General features: G+C 40.2%; 1 protein-coding gene across 5 annotated transcripts in view; it reads right to left on the bottom strand.

Annotated features, from left to right (window-relative positions):
* Positions 1-12,142: 12,142 nt before the first annotated feature.
* The window catches only part of LOC147424331 (S-adenosyl-L-methionine-dependent methyltransferases superfamily protein), an 85,330-nt gene continuing 78,700 nt past the window's right edge, over positions 12,143-18,772 (bottom strand). For all 5 annotated transcript variants that reach the window (XM_086499681.1, XM_086499682.1, XM_086499685.1 and 2 more), the window contains 5 exons: positions 14,333-14,395; positions 14,126-14,250; positions 13,754-13,869; positions 13,107-13,165; positions 12,143-13,029 (listed from right to left, as the gene is read on the bottom strand). In XM_086499681.1, coding sequence (XP_086355807.1) covers positions 12,298-13,029; positions 13,107-13,165; positions 13,754-13,869; positions 14,126-14,250; positions 14,333-14,395 — 1,095 coding nt within the window. In that variant the 3' untranslated portion in view covers positions 12,143-12,297. The remainder of the gene's footprint in view (positions 13,030-13,106; positions 13,166-13,753; positions 13,870-14,125; positions 14,251-14,332; positions 14,396-18,772) is intronic.

Below are 18,772 nucleotides of genomic sequence, written 5' to 3'. Positions count from 1 at the left end.
ATGTATGGTAACAACTCATGAGACATATATGCCCCCCCTTCATCTGAATGGAGGGTGTTCACAGTACACTAAGAGACATTTTGAGCAATAGCCAAAAATTTCTTGAAGCACATAAATACGTCGGACTTAGCTTTAAGCGGATACACCCATGCATGCCTAGAGTAATCATCGATGAAAGTCACAAAGTAAAGGTAATTGCCCAAGGACAGAATTTGCATCGGTCCACCACAAACATCACTATTCACAAGTTGTAATCTCCATGTAGCTCTAGCTGAGCCATCCTTTGGAAAGTTTCGAAAGCTGCATCTTGCCGAAATTCATCCTTCACAAACATGCTTCAAAGGTGCTTCAAAAGGTGGCAAAGAAGCAACCATATGAGATTTCTGTAAACGCAGCAAACTGACAAAATTCAGATGCCCAAAATGTGCATGTTAGAGTTTTGCATCTGAAATAGCCTTTGAATCCACAACTTCATTTGCAAAATTCTACCCACACTTGTCATACAAAGTGAGCTCATATAGCCCACCACACAAAATTCCAAATGCAAAACTTTCATCACCAAAAGTGAGATCATGAACTGTACATCTGTCATCCACAGATTTCACAACAAGATCAAGTCTAGCAAGTGCAAATACAGACAAAAGATTCTTTTTTATCCCAAGTACATAAAGTGCATCAACAACTGTGAAAGAACTACCATTCACAGTAGTCAGTACAACCTTTCCAATTCCCTGGATCGGATAAGAGACATTGTTGGCACAAGTGACTGTATTCCCATGAGGGACATACTTGAGAGTGGTAAACAAGTCAGGATGTGAGGTATTGTGCTTTGTGGAACCACTATCAAAGTACCACACATGTGAATCTGCAGCAACTCACATACATGCATCATGAACAGAAGAATCATAAGTGCACTCAGCACTTCATGCCCACTCTACATCTATATCAGCATCACAATCTCCTTTCATAGAAGGTTCTACAATAGATGCACTTGTAGTGGAACTAGCCTCTTTCTTCTTGACCACTTTTACCTTCAATTTAGGGCATTTATTAATCAAGTCATCATTGGCCTTGCAATAATGGCAACGCATCTTCTTTTTGCCCTTTTTATGAAAATTACCAGACAAGGTGCTGCAAGCAAAAGCATTAGGAATAGGTGATTTTCTACTTGGTAAATAATCATGAGAAGTGGCTACATTGTTGTTTCCACCTTTTTTTTAGCAACAATAAAAGCCTGTTCAACTGCACATTATTTAGTCTTGTTCTTTCTTGAAAGTGACTATTGCAACAACGATGTGCATAATGTGTCAAACTTGACAACATCATGATGTCCTTGGGTCATAAGTCTCCAAGTAATAACAAAAGTTTGGTAAGAATTTGTAAAGCATAAAGAGAAATTTGCACAAGGGAACTGTCAGAAATGACTTCATAAGAAAAAATGAGTTGCTTATTAATATCCTTGATACCAGAGCAAGGAAAGTGACCATGCTATCTTTCTCATGCATAATCTTCAACTCCAGTGCTTACATAGCAATGCAGTTTTAGCATTGTGACTTGCATAAAGACCATCCAAAACATCCCAAGCCTATTTAGCTCATTTAGCTGAGTGAATGTGAGGACTAATAGTGCGCTTCACAGATAATGCAATCAATGCATGAGCATGCACAGCTCTAACATCCCAACAAGCCCGCTCAACCATAGGCAAAATAGCTCTAGCAACAACAATCCTGCCACCAAAACCTGCAACATCCTCAACAGAGCTCGTATTCACAGAATTTGAACGTACATCAATGGCATGCACAACACTCCAAATGTCCTTTGACACAAGAACATGTTGCATCATATAAGCCCACATTGGGTAATTGTCCCCATGAAGTTTATCCTCAATAGCGAACATCTTGAATACATCTGTGTTGTTGTCAATCATGGGGCGACTACCTGCACCTAATGTGAAAAGTGTCCGACAAGAGGAGAGACGATGCGGGACTAACATGTGATGTATAGAACAACCCAAAGAAGATTGTAAGGGACCTGTTATGCAAAAAAAATTGCACTAACAAAAATTCAGCACAAAAGGACTCAATTGTCCCTGCAGTATTGTCTGCAGCAAAAATAGAGGCCGAAATGAGCTTGAATGGAAATTTTGAGCAGACCACGCTCAACGAGCTATTTTGAACTACTTGTCAAGCTTGTGACACTCACTAAAGCTCACCCAAATCGGAGAAAATGAGCATGCAAGTGATGGAAACGCTGACGACTATGCCCTGGAGGACACAACCTGCTCTGATGCCAGTTGTTGGAAATAGAGTTGCAAGGAAACACGCACAGCTTGGAGAAGATGAAGAAGCTCAAGGCACACAACAGAGAGTGTATTTCTTAGTGCATAATTGAAAGATAAAATAGCCCTAGAGTGATGGGGGTATATACAATGCACGGGAATAACCTCCTAGTGAGGGAAAAAATGTGTCGGCGGTCCTAAGTGTGTTCACACATGTATGATAACAAATCAAAACTTATTTCAAGCTCAGATTTTCTTATATTTTATACGTTATATACATGTGGTTCAATTGTACATTTTGTGCAAATAAGCCACTGTGTGAAGGGCCAATCACAATTGCTACGGGTACAAGTTGTTTGCTCGGTTTGCTATAATAATTGATGAAAAGGGTTAATTAGTGCTGGATTCTGATTATAATTATCATTCCTAACATTTAAAAGTGATTCCTTTGTTGATAACTTAGCAGCGGCAAAGGGTGCCTGTGGGTTGATTAGTGAATAGACAAGGACTCAAAAAATGTTGTTTCATAACATAGGACTCTATTACTTAAAACCTTTATTCAGCTTTTGAAGAGCCTATTACAATTATCTCACAGGAACTGTTGAGCTTTGTAGAAAAAGGTGGAAAAAATGTGGTCTAATGGGATGGGGTGTGTGTGCCACAATGGTGATAACTACACAAGAAATGCAAATTCAATTAAAACTCAACAAAATTTATTAATTTAAATTGTGTTAAGGAAAAAAGAAAATCCTTGCATCATAAGAGACACAACTTTCAGTTTAAACAACTCCATTTCATCATAACAAAGGGTGAATTTTGAGATCTGAAACCCATAACCACAAACTTCTCATAAAAATCAATTTCCACAATGTTTCCCTTAATTACCAAAGGGTAAACACACACCTTGCCTATTGTAGACAAGTACAGGCTCTGTTTGTTTTATGCAAGTATAGAGGCAGCCTTTTGCCACCCTCTTTCCACATAAGAAGAAGTCCAATCAATTTTCATGTTTGCTAGGATGTGTAGGTGATGTTGAAGACCAAGGAATCTATTGAAGGCCACCCAAAGCACAAAATGCATCCTGGAGGAGAGTACATAAAAGAATAATTTTTGTTGGTCACTTGCGAGCCGGAAATTTGTTGAAGGAAAGAGACTTAGAGTATGAAAAGATGCATACCATGACCAAGATATTATTTGATTGCTATGGAAGCTTAAAAGAATGATATATATGTATATATGAGGAATGAATGTCGCATGAATTGTGGACTAAGACATAGCAACAATAAAAGGAAAAGTGCAAGCTCTTCCAAGAACTGAGGTTAATGAATCAAAATTTGTGGTTTACAAGAAGATAAATAAGACATGTGATGTGTTGGCTATGTATCTTGGAAGGTGAAAGTGAAGAAATGTATGGCAGGTACAAACGCTTTGATTAACAACTTCAAGATGAATCGGTAGAATGCAAAACGTGTGATACAAGAAGATTAGTAGCTCAACACACTTCATCAACTCTGAAATTGTAGGACAAAATAAAGGAGCTATCGTCACATGTAGAAAACGAAAATAAAATGAAGATATTTGCTAATGTTGCAAAGAAGATGGAAAATGTACAAAATTTCATGAAGCAAAGTGCTTATGGATATGCATAGTGAAGAAGTCCAAAAGGACGCTTGCAAATAAAATTGAAATGATGAATGCCACGTTTTAAGAAGAAGCAAAGAAAAAAATTGTGCATTATGGATAAGGGTTGTGGGTGGGAAGAAAAAGTGTCCCACTTGAGGATGCAAAATCATTGAGCAACAAAATAGGAGCAATTGACATGCATGTATGAATTGATGGTGAGCTGGCATCTTGATGGAAACAATCAATGACCAATGCTAGTATTTAAGCTCACAGACATGGATAACGATATCACATTTTTGACACACGAGTTCTCTTAAGGGAGAAAATATATACTTGGATGTTGATCTTATAGGTGCACAAGTGGCACATAGGAAGGAGCACACGCCACATATTCTTGAATCGAGAAAAGATGCATGTATGCTATGTATTGTGATTATGCTAACTATAGATTTGCATGCAGTTTTCATGACGATACGTGACCTATGAGACCTTGGAGATGACCTTATAGAATTGTAATAGGTCTCTAAGATTGGATGCATGTTATTTCAAAGACACTCTTAGGAGATCATATATTGCTATTTTTACGGAGATACATCATTGCACTGCAAGCAAGTTACCAAATGTGCTTGGTTATCGATGGGAGAGTAATTTCTAACCTTAGGCTAATAGACTTGGAGGAATGTGAGGATCCAGCGGAGTAGCTATCCTTTTCAAGGCGGAGCTTCTTGATGTAGTGCAAGATGCATAGGCTAGATACATGTTTTGACCTTACAGAGGAATAGAGCTCGAGATATTTACATTGCCCTATGCTATTGTCTTCGAATATATCATAAGTTTGCAGCTCATGGAGGGTCCCATTATGAAATGTTGTATGAGGTTATTATGAAATACCTAAGCATAAGGGATACAAGCGACTGCTAATCACCGTTTTTATGGGACATACATTGAGATATTTTGAGAGCTTGCACGAGAGACACAATTGCATGTACCTTGATTATAATTGAGTTTATAAAAGAAAATTCTTATGTATACAATGAATTAGTTCAAAACGTGTTAGCATAGCTAGACCAAAATAGTCCATTGGATGAAGTCACACAACACCTTGCTTAGATATTGTATGACTCAACAGTCCAAGCTTTCTCATTTAGTGTTCTACCTTGTGAACTATCACAATGTACTAAATCACACAATGGTTGGAATGAGAATAAGTGTCAAGACATGGACACTCCCACTATCTGAGATGGCACTTGACATATGTATGCATGAGCATGCTTGGACACTTCCATCAACTTGTTCAAAGGAAGAAGCGAGATTGTTTGGCTAGATTGGAAAAAGAATTTTATCAATTGTTTTAGGGACAGCGTAGAAGGCATGAAGGCGACCTTGTGAAAGCTTAATCACCTCCATCCATTTGTCACTAGGCATATACAACACATATTTTTTACAAAGAAGAAGGTGAGGGATGCAATATGGAGGCTAACGAATGGAAAAGTTTGAGTTTATGATGGTTTGGTAGGGGAGCACTTTGGACATGCTTGTGAGGTATTGAAACCAACATTGGCCCATATTTACAATAGGGATTTTTGTGAGGGTTTCCAATCAATTGGTCTGATCATACAATACCACTAAGGAATGGAGACCCATTAGTTTGCAACAAATGTAGGACCAACATGATTGATAATATATCAGCCAAAATATATGGTTCTATGTAGAGCGGGCCTTAAGTATTTGGACATAGATTGAGAACATTAGATCAAGTGAACAAGCTGATTTTAGGCAAGGATTTAGTACTTCAGAACACATTCTTACATTGAGAGAAAGCACAAGCCCTCCCTTAATAACTTCAATGATGCACTCACATATCGCACATGGAGTGATCAAAAATCCAAAAAGGAAGCAAATAATTATGTTTGAAAGGATGTTGGCTTGAATAATATGCCTTTCATGCATGAGAGAATGTTTTTTCTTCAACAATATTTCCTAAAAAAACTCGAGTGTATAGTGCAGATATGAAAACAAGATTGCTTCTAATACCTGCTTTACAAAACAATGCTTGAAAACTATGACAACATGCAAATGCGAAGTGATCTCAATTTGCTTTGATATGGTGAGAAGACATGCACAAGATCACACTAAATCTCTACCCCACCAATTTCGTACATAGTCTAACCTTGCTCTGTTTTGGAAAACGGACTACTCCTAGGTCCTATTCTCATAGGCTCCTAGCCTATAGGCTCTTAGCCATGGGATTGTCTTGACACACTAATTGTTTAAGCTCAAAACATGACCTAACACTTGATGTGCCGGCCCTTGAAACTTTTCTATACCCACAACCTTTATACCCCTCTATGAGTTGCATGTCACTGTCACACCTACAAACTTTGTCATGGTGAAAATGAGACTAGGAAATGGTACTCTCACATAGACTATACTACCTCCTATCCATATGTAAAGTATGGTGTAAATCTTGTTCAAAACCATTACCTTGGGTTTACCAAGGTTTATTGTTAGTGTGTAAGTGTATACGGCCTCTAAGTGTCTCTTTAGTTCTTCTAGAGAGCCGGTGAGGACAATGCCAACTCTATACAACAAGAGAAGAATCCATGTGCACAACAACGAAGCCCTTATACCCCCACCTATAGTGTAGTGTGACATCTTATCAAAGTACATACTAGATCATAAAAACGAAGGCCCCAGGTACCTAAAGTGCATCAACAAGTGTGAAAGAACTACCATTCACAGTAGTCAAGACAATCTTTCCAACTCCCTGAACCGGATAAGAGGCAGTGTTGACACAAGTGACTGTATTCTCATTAGGGACAAACGGAGAGAGGTAAAAAAGTCATGATGTGAGGTAATGTTCTTTGTAGCACCACTATCAAAGTACCGCACATGTGAATCTGCAGCAACTCACATGCATGCATCATGAAGAGAAGAATCATAAGTGCAATATGCACTAAATGCCCACTCTGCATCTACATTAGCATCACAATCTCCTTTCACAGAAGATTCTACAATGGATGCACTTGTAGTGGAACCAGACTCTTTGTTCTTGGCCTCTTTTACCTTCAATTTATGACACTACTTAATCAAGTGATTATTGGCCTTGCATTAGTGGCAACGCATCTTCTTTTTCCCTTTTCATCAAAATTCCCAAAAGAGGTGCTGCCAGCAAAAGCATTAGGAACTGGTGATTTGCCACTCGTTAAAGAATCATGAGAAGTGGCTACATTATTGTTGTTGGCCACATTTGTCTTAAAAAGTGAGCTTATATAGCCCACGGCACAAAATGCCACATGCAACAATTTCATCAGAGATCATGAATCGTACATCTGTCATCCACAAATTTCACAACAAAACCAAGTCTAGCAAGTGCAAATATAGACAAAAGGTGAAATATTGAGCAGACCACACTCAATGAGCTCTCCTGAAGTATTTTTCAACCTATTGTTGCTACCAAAGCTCGCCCAAATCGGAGAAAGTAAGCAGGCATGTGCTGGCGACTAAGCTCGAGAGAGGATGCAACCTGCTCTGATACCAATTGTTGAAAATAGGGTTGCAAAGAAACACAGACACCTTGGAGAAGACGAAGAAGCTCAAGGCACACAGCAAAGAGTAGTATTACTTAGTTTGAAATGGAAAGAAAAAGTTAGCCCTACAATGATGGGCGTATATACAATGCACGAGGAAGAAAACCTCCTAGTAAGGGAAAAATTGCCCCGACGGTCCTAAGTGTGATCACACACATCACTACCACATATGTATGGTAACAACTCATGAGACATATACGTCCCCCCGTGATCTGAACGAAGGGTGTTCATAGTACGTTTAGAGACATTTTGAGCAATAGCTAAAAATTCTTGAAGCGCATAAACACTTCGGACTTAGCTTTAAGTGGATACACCCATGCATGCCTAGAAGAATCATTGATAAAAGTCACGAAGTAAAGGTAATTGCCCAAGGATAGAATTTGCATAGGTCCACCACAAACATCAATATGCACAAGTTGTAATCTGCATGTAGCTCTAACTGAACCATCCTTTGGAAAGTTCGAAAGCTGCACCTTGCCAAAATGCAGCCTTCACAAACATGCTTCACATGTGCTTCAAAAGGTGGCAAAGAAGCAGCCATATGAGATTTCTATAAATGCAGCAAACTAACAAAATTTAGATGCCCAAAACATGCATGCCAGAGTTTTGCATCTGAAATAGCCTTTGAATCCACAACTTCATTTCCATAATTCTACCCACACTTGTCATACAAAGTGAGCTCATATAGCCCACGACACAAAATGCCAGATGCAACAATTTCATCACCAAAATTGAGATCATGAACTATACATCTTTCACCCACAAATTTCACAACAAATCTAAGTCTAGCAAGTACAGATATAGACAAAAGGTTCTATTTAATCCCACGTACATAAACTGCATCAACAAGTGTGAAACAACTGCCATTCACAACAGCCATCACAATCCAACTCCCTAGATCGGATAAGAGGCAGTGTTGGCACAAGTGACTATATTCTTATGAGGGATAGATTTGAGAGAGATAAACAAGTCATTATGTGAGGTAATGTGCTTTGTAGCACCACTATCAAAGTACCACACATGTGAATCTGCAGCAACTCACATACATGCATAATGAAGAGAAGAATCATAAGTGCAATCTGCACTGAATGCCCACTCTGCATCTACATCAACATCACAATCTCTTTTCATAGAAGATTCTACAATAGATGCACTTGTAGTGGAACCAGTCTCTTTGTTCTTGGCCTCTTTTACCTTCAATTTAGGACACTGCTTAATCAAGCGATCATTGGCCTTGCATTAGTGGCAACGCATCTTCTTTTTTCCCTTTTAATTGGAATTCCCAGACGAGGTGTTGTCAGTAGAAGCATTAGGAACAAGTGATTTTCCACTCGCTAAAGAATCATGAGAAGTGGATACATTGTTGTTGCCACCTTTTTTTTTAGCAATAATAAAAGCAGTTCAATTGCACATTGTTTAGCCTTGTTCTTTCTTGAAAGTGACTCTTGCAACAACGATGTGCATAATGTATAAACTTAATAACATCATGATTTCGTTGGGTCATGAGTCTCCAAGTAATAGCAAAAGTCTGGTAAGAATTTGGTAAAGCATCAAGAGCAATCTACACAAGGAAACTTTCATAAACAACTTCGTAAGTAAAAGTTTCTTATTAATATCCTTGATACCAGCAAGGAAAGTGTCAATGCTATCTTTCTCATGAATAATCTTCAACTCCAGCTCTTTACGCAGCAATGCAATTTTAGCTTCATTGCGACTTGCATAAAGACAATCCAGAAAATACCAAGCCTATTTAGCTGATTTAGCTAAGCACATGTGAGGAGTAATAGTGCGCTTCAAAAATAATGCAATCAATGCATGAGCATGCGCATCTGTAACATCCCAACGAGCCCGCTCAGCCGTAGGCAAAACAACTCTAGCAGCAACAATCCTGCCACCAAAACCTGCAACATCCTCAATAGAGCCTGTATCCACAGAATTTGGACGTACATCAATTCCTTGTATAACATTCTGAATGCCCTTGAACACAAGAACATGTTGCATCATGTAAGCCCACATTGGTCGAGTTTATCCTCAATACTGAACATCATGAATAAATCTATGTTGTTGTCAGCCATGGCGAGTGCTTACACCTGATGTGAAAACTGCCCGAGAAGAGGAGAAACGATGATGGACTAACTTATGCTATATAGCACAACCTAAAGAAGATTGTAAGGGACCGGGTATGCAAAAAATTGCACGAAAAAAAATTCTACACAAAAGAACGAAATTGCCTATGCAGTATTGTCTACAACGGAAACGGAGGCCGAAATAATACCGAATGGAAATTTTGAGTAGACCATGCTTAACGAACCACACGAAGTATTTGTCGACCTACTGACTCTCACCAAAGCTCACCCAAATCAGAGAAAGTGGGCAGGCGGGTGTTGACGACGCTGACGACTATGCCTAGGAGTACACAACTTGCTTTGATACCAATTGTTTGGAAATAGGGTTGCAAGGAAGCACGCACAGCTTGGAGAAGATGAAGAAGCTCAAGGCACACAAAAGAGAGTGTATTGCTTAGTGCATAAATGGAAGATAAAATATCCCTAGGGCGATGGGCATATTTACAATGCACGGGGGGAAAAACCTCCTAGTGAGGGAAAAAATGCCCTGATGGTCCTAAGTTTGTTCACACACATCACTACCACATATGTATGGTAACAAAGAAAAGATTATTTCAAGCTTTTATTTTATATGTTATATACATGTGGTTCGATTGTACATTTTGTGCAAATTCCAGAGGAAAATTCATATTTGTGTCTCAAAAGGCATAAAAACTTAAAAGACCATTGCTCATATCCAAGCATTTTGAGGTCATATGTTGGAAGACGAGGACAACACGCTTAGACAAATTTGAATTGGACAATGATTTGTGAAATGGGAAGTTGATCGTGGTGAAGCCAGTGTGTGAAGGGCCAATCAAAACTGCTACAACTAAGGGTGGTTTACTCAGTTAGTTGATGAAAAGGGTTAATCGATGTTGGATTATGCTTATAACTATCATTCCTAACATTTAAAAGTGCATCCTTTGTTGATAACTTAGCAACGGCAAAGCGTGCCGATTAGTGACATAGACAAGGACTCAAAAATTGTTGTTTCATAACATAGGACACTATTACTTAAAACCTTTATTCATTTTTTGAAGAGCCTATCACAATCATCTCAGAGGAATTGTTGATCTTTGTAGAAAAAGGTGGAAAAAATGTGGTCTAATGGGGATGAAATGTATGTGCCATAATGGCGATAACTACACAAGAAATGCAAATTCAATTAAAACTCAACCGAATTTATTAAATTAAATTGTCTTAAGGAAAATAGAAACTCCTTGCATCATAAGAGACCACGATTTTTAGTTTAAACAACTCCATTTCACCATAACAAAGGCCGAATTTTGAAATTTGAAACCCTTAACCACAAACTTCTCATAAAAATCAATTTCTACAATGTTTCCCTTAATCACCAAAGGGTAAACATACACCTTGAAGAAGTCCAAAAGGATGCAAATAAAATTGAAATGATGAATGCCACGTTTTAGGAAGAAGCAAAGAAAAAAATTGTGCATTATAGATAAGGGTTGTGGGTGGGAAGAAAAAAGTGCCCCACTTGAGGATGCAAAATCATGGAGCAACAAAATGGGAGCAATCGACATGCATGTATGAATTGATGGTGAGTTGGCATCTTGATGGAAACAATCAATGACCAATGTTAGTATTTAATCTCAGAGACATGGATAACGATATTTGCACTTGATGAAGTGGTACTAACCAAATCAAACAAACAGACCTACAACCTTTGTCATGGTGAAAATGAGACTAGGAGATGGTACTCTCACACAAACTCTATTACCTCCTATCCATATGTATGGTATGGTGCAAAGCTTGTTTTACCAAGGGTCATTGTTAGTGTGTAAGTGCATAAGGCCTCTTAAGTGTCTCTTTACCTCTTTTAAAGAGTCGATGAGGACAATGCCAACTCTATACAAGAAGACAAGAATCATGTGCACAGCACTGAAGCCCTTCTACACCCACCTATAGTGTAGTGTGACATCTCGTCGAAAGACAGATGAGATAATGTCAATGAGGTGTAGGAGTGAAGATAAGCCCCGACTCCTAAGATGTCCATGCTACAGCCCACAATTGATGCAGAATTGTGCCAACGTTCCTCAATCTATGTTGTGTAGTCCTTTAATTGGTGAGCCTAGTCCCCTATGTACTAGCCGGATTTGTCATACTAAGAAAATTCAAAAGTAGTCCCACAGTACTCATACCACCTTCGAAAGATGGAAGGAACAAGTCCCTTAAATGTAGTACTCTTGAATATAGTAATTCTTCAGATGAGACTTGGCTCTACAAATTTTAGTAATCCAGCATTCCAGGAAGAAGATGAGTAGTAGGAACAATCCAAGGAGACCTCAAAAATCTAGAGTCGTGAACTCGAGACCTGCTCCGCAATAGGGAACTGGAATAATCAATCTGCCACACTTAGCTGATAGGAAGGTTATTACTGCTTCCTCTTCTTACACACGCACATGCACGCGCACTCACACACACACACGAGAGAGAGAGAGAGAGAGAGAGAGAGAGAGAGAGAGAGAGAGAGAGAGAGCACTAAAAGAAGATGGTGAGAAACTTTAAAAGACCACACTTAATTCAACAACCAACAAAGAAACATGGATTACCAGCTCAGTGACATCACCATTGGAGTATGCTAATCAACAATACCTGGTTTTTTTGCGGCCCATCATGAGAAACACAAAAACAAAGGCGCCTAAACTGGCTTCAATATAGCAAAGCTTGATCATATCTATTCTGTTGATTCCAATGGTTTAAAGCCAAAAAGTCGAACCAAAGAATGGGAGTGAAATGCCTCTTCTAGCCCATGAGGAAACAATGATGGTATTATAGATGAAGGCCTACTATCTTGAGACTCAGTCTTGTCTGGTGGCCATTTTCCTTCTAATGAAAATCCATTCTCCTGCGCAGAGTCAAGGATAAATGCCTCACTTACATGCCTTTCAATATGGCATAGCAGAAGTACAGGTTCTGGTTTTCCAGGCATTCCTTTAGCTATGAGAGCCTTGGCGGTGGCGAACAGTAAAGGAACTGCTTCTGCCACATACATGACATCGCTACCTATAATCATGTCGGATCCTTGGCCTTTCATCTGTTGCTTGACCTTTTCAATTTGTTCTGGACAACCCCAATTTAACGGTTCTATGCATACATCTGTAGGTGCCAATTTTAGGCTGTTGGCTTCAACATTATCTGCTAGAAGAACCAAAGCATCAGAATCCCCATCCGTTGCTACAACCTTCTCCGCTACCATGGCTGCAACCATCGAACAAATGCCAACAGAACCACAGCCCAACTCAAGGATGGTTTTGAAGGCCAATGCACTGCTGTTTCTTGCCAGAAGAGTCGCAAGAACTTGAGCTGATTCCCACAGCATCAACCCTGTGGCCTTGCAGCTATGTTGGAATTCTTTGGGAAGGCTTTTGATTCGAAAGACATGCTCGTCAATATTGACCAGAATCACCTGCAAAGCAACTCAATCTCACTCTTTATCTGGCACGCAAGTCAACAACAATATTTTTTTATGAGCAATCGACTAACTTCAAGATCAGGGAGTCCAAACATTGCTATGTCCTGAGATAGATCAACCTCATTGGACCCTGCATCAAAGAACCATGGAAAATTAGAGTTAAACCTTATCCTCCCTCAAAAGACCAGTCCATATAGAGGTTAAAGGACCTTGTCAGCATTTTAGAAACATTATCCCTAATTCCAAATGCATTAGTAAAAGCAGATGAAAAATATTCATCCTTAACTTGCTTAAAAAAGCAGGTGAAAAAAACACATCCTTAATTTGGCTATAGTAGAAAGAAAACTTCTGAATGACAGCCGTTTGTTCTGCAATCAGAACCTATGTTTATGGTGATTAGTTTAAATCTCGCTGCCATTGCAATTAAGAAACTCAAGGCTGTTCCTCTTGAAGTAAATCAAGAAAGACCCTTTTGTGCTTCCATTGGACAGCAGAGGCTAAATCAGTCATTTTAGGCATGCTAGAATGTTGTTTTAGGAAGAGAATCACCAAGATGGTTCACTCCAAAACAACGCGTAGAATGATAATGGAAACAGACTTGGGTGCGTGAAAGTGGAAAAGACACTGAATATGCCTAAGAATGCATCCGGCAAACACTATTTTCCAAAGAAAGAACATTCAGCTCAATACATGGGGTACTTAAACAGACAGTCCTTGCCTGATTTGGGTTCCCCAATATTTGTGGATGCTCCCACTGACGAGCTGGGCAAATGAAGCATGTTATCCTCCTCATCAAATCCATTCACTAGACTAAATACTCCTTGTATCCATCGCCTGTACAAAACAAAAACATGAGCGAGCTGGGCAAATGAAGCATGTTATCCTCTCCATCAAATCCATCCACTATGACTAAATACTCCTTGTATTCAGAGCCTGTACAAAACAAAAACATGAGTTGACCTGGAATAACTCTAATGAGATCAAACTTAGAGAGTAAAATATTCCCTACAAACACATACAAAGGAAATGTCAACTTAGTGAAAAACTAAAAGTACAAACAGATTGACCTCAAAACTCATACAAACTTCACCTGTCCATTGTAACCTCTCTGGCACGGTTCTCCACTCTCTTTTCAAAAACCCTTACTGTCTTGCAGAAATATCCTTCTGCTTTGAAAAGGTCAATAAGACCAGCTTCCGTGAAATAATATGCACGCTACAATTTAACAAAAAGCTATTAAAATCTTTAAAAAATCCTTGAAAACAAGACCTGTATCAAAACTTGAAATCCTTCTTACCGTGCCGTCACCCCTGACATAAAAATTTTGACTGATCTTTTGAACTTTGGCAGAAAGCCTTTCCTGAAAGTCGACTCTTTTGCTTAGTTTTGAAATCTCAAATAACAGAACTCCATACCATAATACATATTGGCTCACTTCTTCTAATCACTCAAACTAGAATCTAATTAAAAAAAGTCCCACTTGATTCCCAAGCTATGCATTTCTATACAAAAGTCTAAAGGGAACTAAAAGAAATTCTAAAGCACATAAAGAAACAAGATTCAAGACTAGGGATCAATGATACAAAAATAATGAAATTAAAACGGTACAAAGCACCTTACATAGGTCATCTAAGTGTCTTTTGACTTTCCAAATCCTATGAACTTTTCGTTTCCATGCATTTTCAATCCATCCCTCACTGTTTCAATTTACATGTTTTGTAGGGTTTCTCGTTTTCCAAAAGCTTAGGTACCTACACTCACTTTAAACGTCTTCCTGTTACGATCTGCAATGTGTGTGTTTGATCAGATTGATGCGCACCTGTGCAAGAGCAAAAGGTTTCACTTGAGCATGCCCAACAATGTGGAAAGCTTCCATTTGCACTCATTTTGGAAGTTAGCTACTAGTGCCATGCTTTGCAGTGAAGGCGTATTTATGGCCATTCTTGGTTTCTACACTTGGGAATCAAGAGATCATGGCAAGCCCTAGCTATAGCGTTTCCATGTAGATTGATATGCATTGATTGGTTTGTGTAGTGTTTATACGCCTATGCTTTTTGTCATGTTATTATTGCAGTACCTTTGGCAAGAGTGGATTCTTCAGGTTTAAAAGGTACCTTTTGTAATGCCCACAATGCAATCAATTGAGGATGTCACAGCTGACAGATATTTAAACCATCAGCAAGATGCTTGGGATCGCGGTTTATTTCTCATTGGCACTTCTAATGAGTGGCAAGACCCACTTTCTTCTCGAGAGCTTGGGACACTTGACTTCTATTGGGGACTTCATCAGGACTAGGATGACCGTAAGAGCCGTTGAATTGAATGGTCAGGCAACTTTATGGGGCCCTATCAAATTCATCATTCCATGCAAAGATATAGTTGTCACTTACCTGCTGCCCTGGTACCCATGACGAGGCACATATAAAACATGGGAGATATATACTCCCCCCCGCTCATCTGAGATAAGCTCCATAGCCGCCTCACTATGTACAAGAGCCACTGCCCTGTCTCGGAATATAGCTACACCTTTGTATGGCCTCAGATCATACATCAAATCATGAAAAGAAGTCATGTGCCTAACAGCACCATTGTCAATGATCCAATCACGAGAGTCAACTTCTTCTATGCAATAAAGGCGGGTGCTCCTAAAGGCTCGGCTTTCCGCAAAGAACATTTCATCCAGTAACGACCCTTCTCTCAACAATTGCAATGTCTCTGGTCTAGAGGAGAGACAGTTGGCTGGCGTCCATTTGTGTCTCACGTTTGGTGCTGATTTGGAGTTGTACGGGCTAATTTGGAACCAATTCTTCCAAGTGCCCGAGTCTATCCTCTTCACACGACCATAATCTGGTTGTCCACATGTTGGAAGGGGACTCAAGTGGTGGTGGTCCTAGATCATCCTCACGTGCTACGTGGGATTGGTATTAGAAGGAGATGGATGACAAAACGATGAAAATACCTACCCTTCCGACTTTTCCGAGTGTTCGTTGGTTAGATGGTACCAATCATAGTACTTGGAGGATGACGATTATGGACGCATTTGAGTCGTATGATCTCAGGTTCTCTGTGACTGAGAAGGTGGAGAAGCCATCTACAACAAAGAAGGTGCACAGGAAGCGTGCCAATGCTGGAGTGCAGTCCTTTACAATCTTGAAATGTAACCCAAAGATCTTGGAGCATGTGAAGCCAATGACATTGCTTGGGATCATTTGGAGCCTATCCTTGAGCATCACGTGCAAGTGTATGAAACTGAGAGATAGAGAGAGAAGAGATACGACACCAGAGACGTTGTAAAACCCTCCTCCGAAGGCCCCACTCTCGTTGGCGAGAGTGGTCTACTTATGATTGCACAAACTGGTACAAACTGAATGCATGTGACTGATGCAAGTCTAGGCTATGCCGACGATGGCGACGGGGATGACGAGGGCTGAAAACTGAAAGCTTTTGACGGCTGTCCAAAAACGCTCAAAGCTGAAATCTGCTGCAAATCAAAAACGCTGAAGTTGGGGTTGATCTCTGCTGCTGAAAACGCTGATCTTGGGGCTGTTTTCTGTGGGTCTTTGACGCTGAAAATCTGCACGTTCAGGGCTGAAAACTGAGGTTTCTTTAGGCTGAAAACTGATGGTCTTTCCGGGCTGAATCTGCTACACTTTAGGCTAATCTTGCTGGTCTTTTCTACTGCTGAAATCACTGCAGGCTGAGGTCATAAAGGCTGAAAACGCTAGGTTGCTGGGTTCCCAAAAACGCTAGCTTGCTGGCTGATTCTGGCGATAGTTGCTGATGCAAAACGCTATGCACTGGGCTTGCTGGCGATGGCTACCTGATGCAAAACGCAAGTGCTGGGAGGTATGGCGATGACCACTTTGATGGAAACGCTAAGGTGCTGAGTCCTTTGCTTGGAGAGGAGACCACCAAGTTCTTGTTGGAGAAGTTGCCTGCTAAGCTTGGCTCCTGTTGCCTCTTCTGCCAAATAGTGCTAGCTCTAGTTTGCTTATAAACAAACTTACTCAATTTGCCCTACCTACTTTTCAACAAAAGTCACTTAAAAATAATAAGTGAAGAATGTCAAAAATAGGTAAAATAGGCTAAATGCACAGGAAAATTCCCCTGAAGGATTCTAATGGATTCTGATGGGAATGCTTATGATCATGCTGTGTGCAACCAGAGGATATGCATCTACACTAAGTGACTGGTCATGCACGGTCTACGAATAGACTCACAAAAGTACCAGATCACTTCTAATCTAGACTGACTGGATTGACTGAACCCTGATCATGTCGTAGCTTATCCACGGACACATAGGGTCGGATGTGTCACGTGACACATCAACTTCTAGGTTGACAGGTGCATCAAAAGAATGATTAAGTACTCCGAAGACACGAAATATGTGAGTACTTGAAGAATCATCCACTTGACGAGGTTAACTCAGCTCTCAGGTCGGCAATGAAGACCAAAGCAAAGCCGAGTGCAAAAAAGCAAAAAATGTACTCACAGCCGAGATGGTCAAGAAGGCCATCCAACGCCTATAGCACCGCCGGTCTTCAAATTATGCAAGACTACAAAGTGAGCACCTCATTTACGCAGCCACCACGATAGCCCCGTTGATTGCACATGTATTCAACCAAGTTATAGGGGAGGGCTTCCCAGAGGAGTGAACTCCACACACCATTGTGCCAATCCACAAATCTAGAGACACCATGGACCCAGGGAACTACACGACTATCATGATTGGCCATACAATGGCCAAACTGTATGGGGCACTACTTGAGGCTGAGCTTAGTTCATACGAGGAGATACGAGCTCCTGGCCAGGTAGGGTTTAGGCGAACCTTCTCCGACCTCCTAGTATCCAGCTGAATGAGATCATGTCTGATAATCCTACTAATCTTTGAAAGTGTGAGGATGAGGGATGGTGCATCCAGGGAATACTCAAAAAGGCCCACACTAAATCCATGTCGCTCAAACCAAGATGATATATGTGCAAACCAACATGAAGTATCACCCTCCCTAGTCAACTGTAGCAATGACTCAAGCGTTAGTCATGCATATCTCTGGCATAAGAGCTCCCATGTGTTAAGAAAGAAAGACACTGATCTAGCAAGGGCCTCCACTACAATCGATGGTGCACTCATCTTAGCTGTGATAATGGCGTTGAGGCTTTCTCCCGGATCAAGCTGGAGATCATGGATACAAGAGGTCTTTCCGTCGATCTCCATCCAATCATATGTGCGCCCTAATCTACTATGACGATCCAGGCTTGGTAGAAGTGACCAAAGTGTCAAATAGCCACAGCTTAGTGCATGGCTCTTGAAACTGCACCTATGAGCATATCCTCTCTAGTCCTCCTAATGCTACATATCCAGTCGTAAAGATAGGTACCGATCTCCTGACCCACTGCACTATAGTATTGAATATCATAAGCTTGGTTTTGCCAATGTTGATGGAGAGTCCACTATCGTGTGCATAAGAATGTAACCCATCCAAATGTCGCTACATACCCACTAGAGAGTCTGAAATAAGCACAATATCATTGGCAAAAAGCAATAGAGGTATCCATATACTTGACAATTGTGCCCCTCTATCTCCTACAATCTCAATCTAGTCAGAAATCTCATCAATATACAATCTGAATAAAGTTGGAGAAATCAAGCATCCCTGCTTCACCCTAATAGTAGAGTGAACAGGCCTTGAAAGACCCTTTGTTGTCCGTACTTTCCCTATAACTGTCTCAGAGTGCC

The sequence above is a fragment of the Adiantum capillus-veneris genome, chromosome 25, assembly GCF_014529385.1.
Source record: "Adiantum capillus-veneris isolate H3 chromosome 25, ASM1452938v2, whole genome shotgun sequence".
Taxonomy (NCBI): domain Eukaryota; kingdom Viridiplantae; phylum Streptophyta; class Polypodiopsida; order Polypodiales; family Pteridaceae; genus Adiantum; species Adiantum capillus-veneris.
This window is presented reverse-complemented; position numbering and strand designations above follow the sequence as displayed.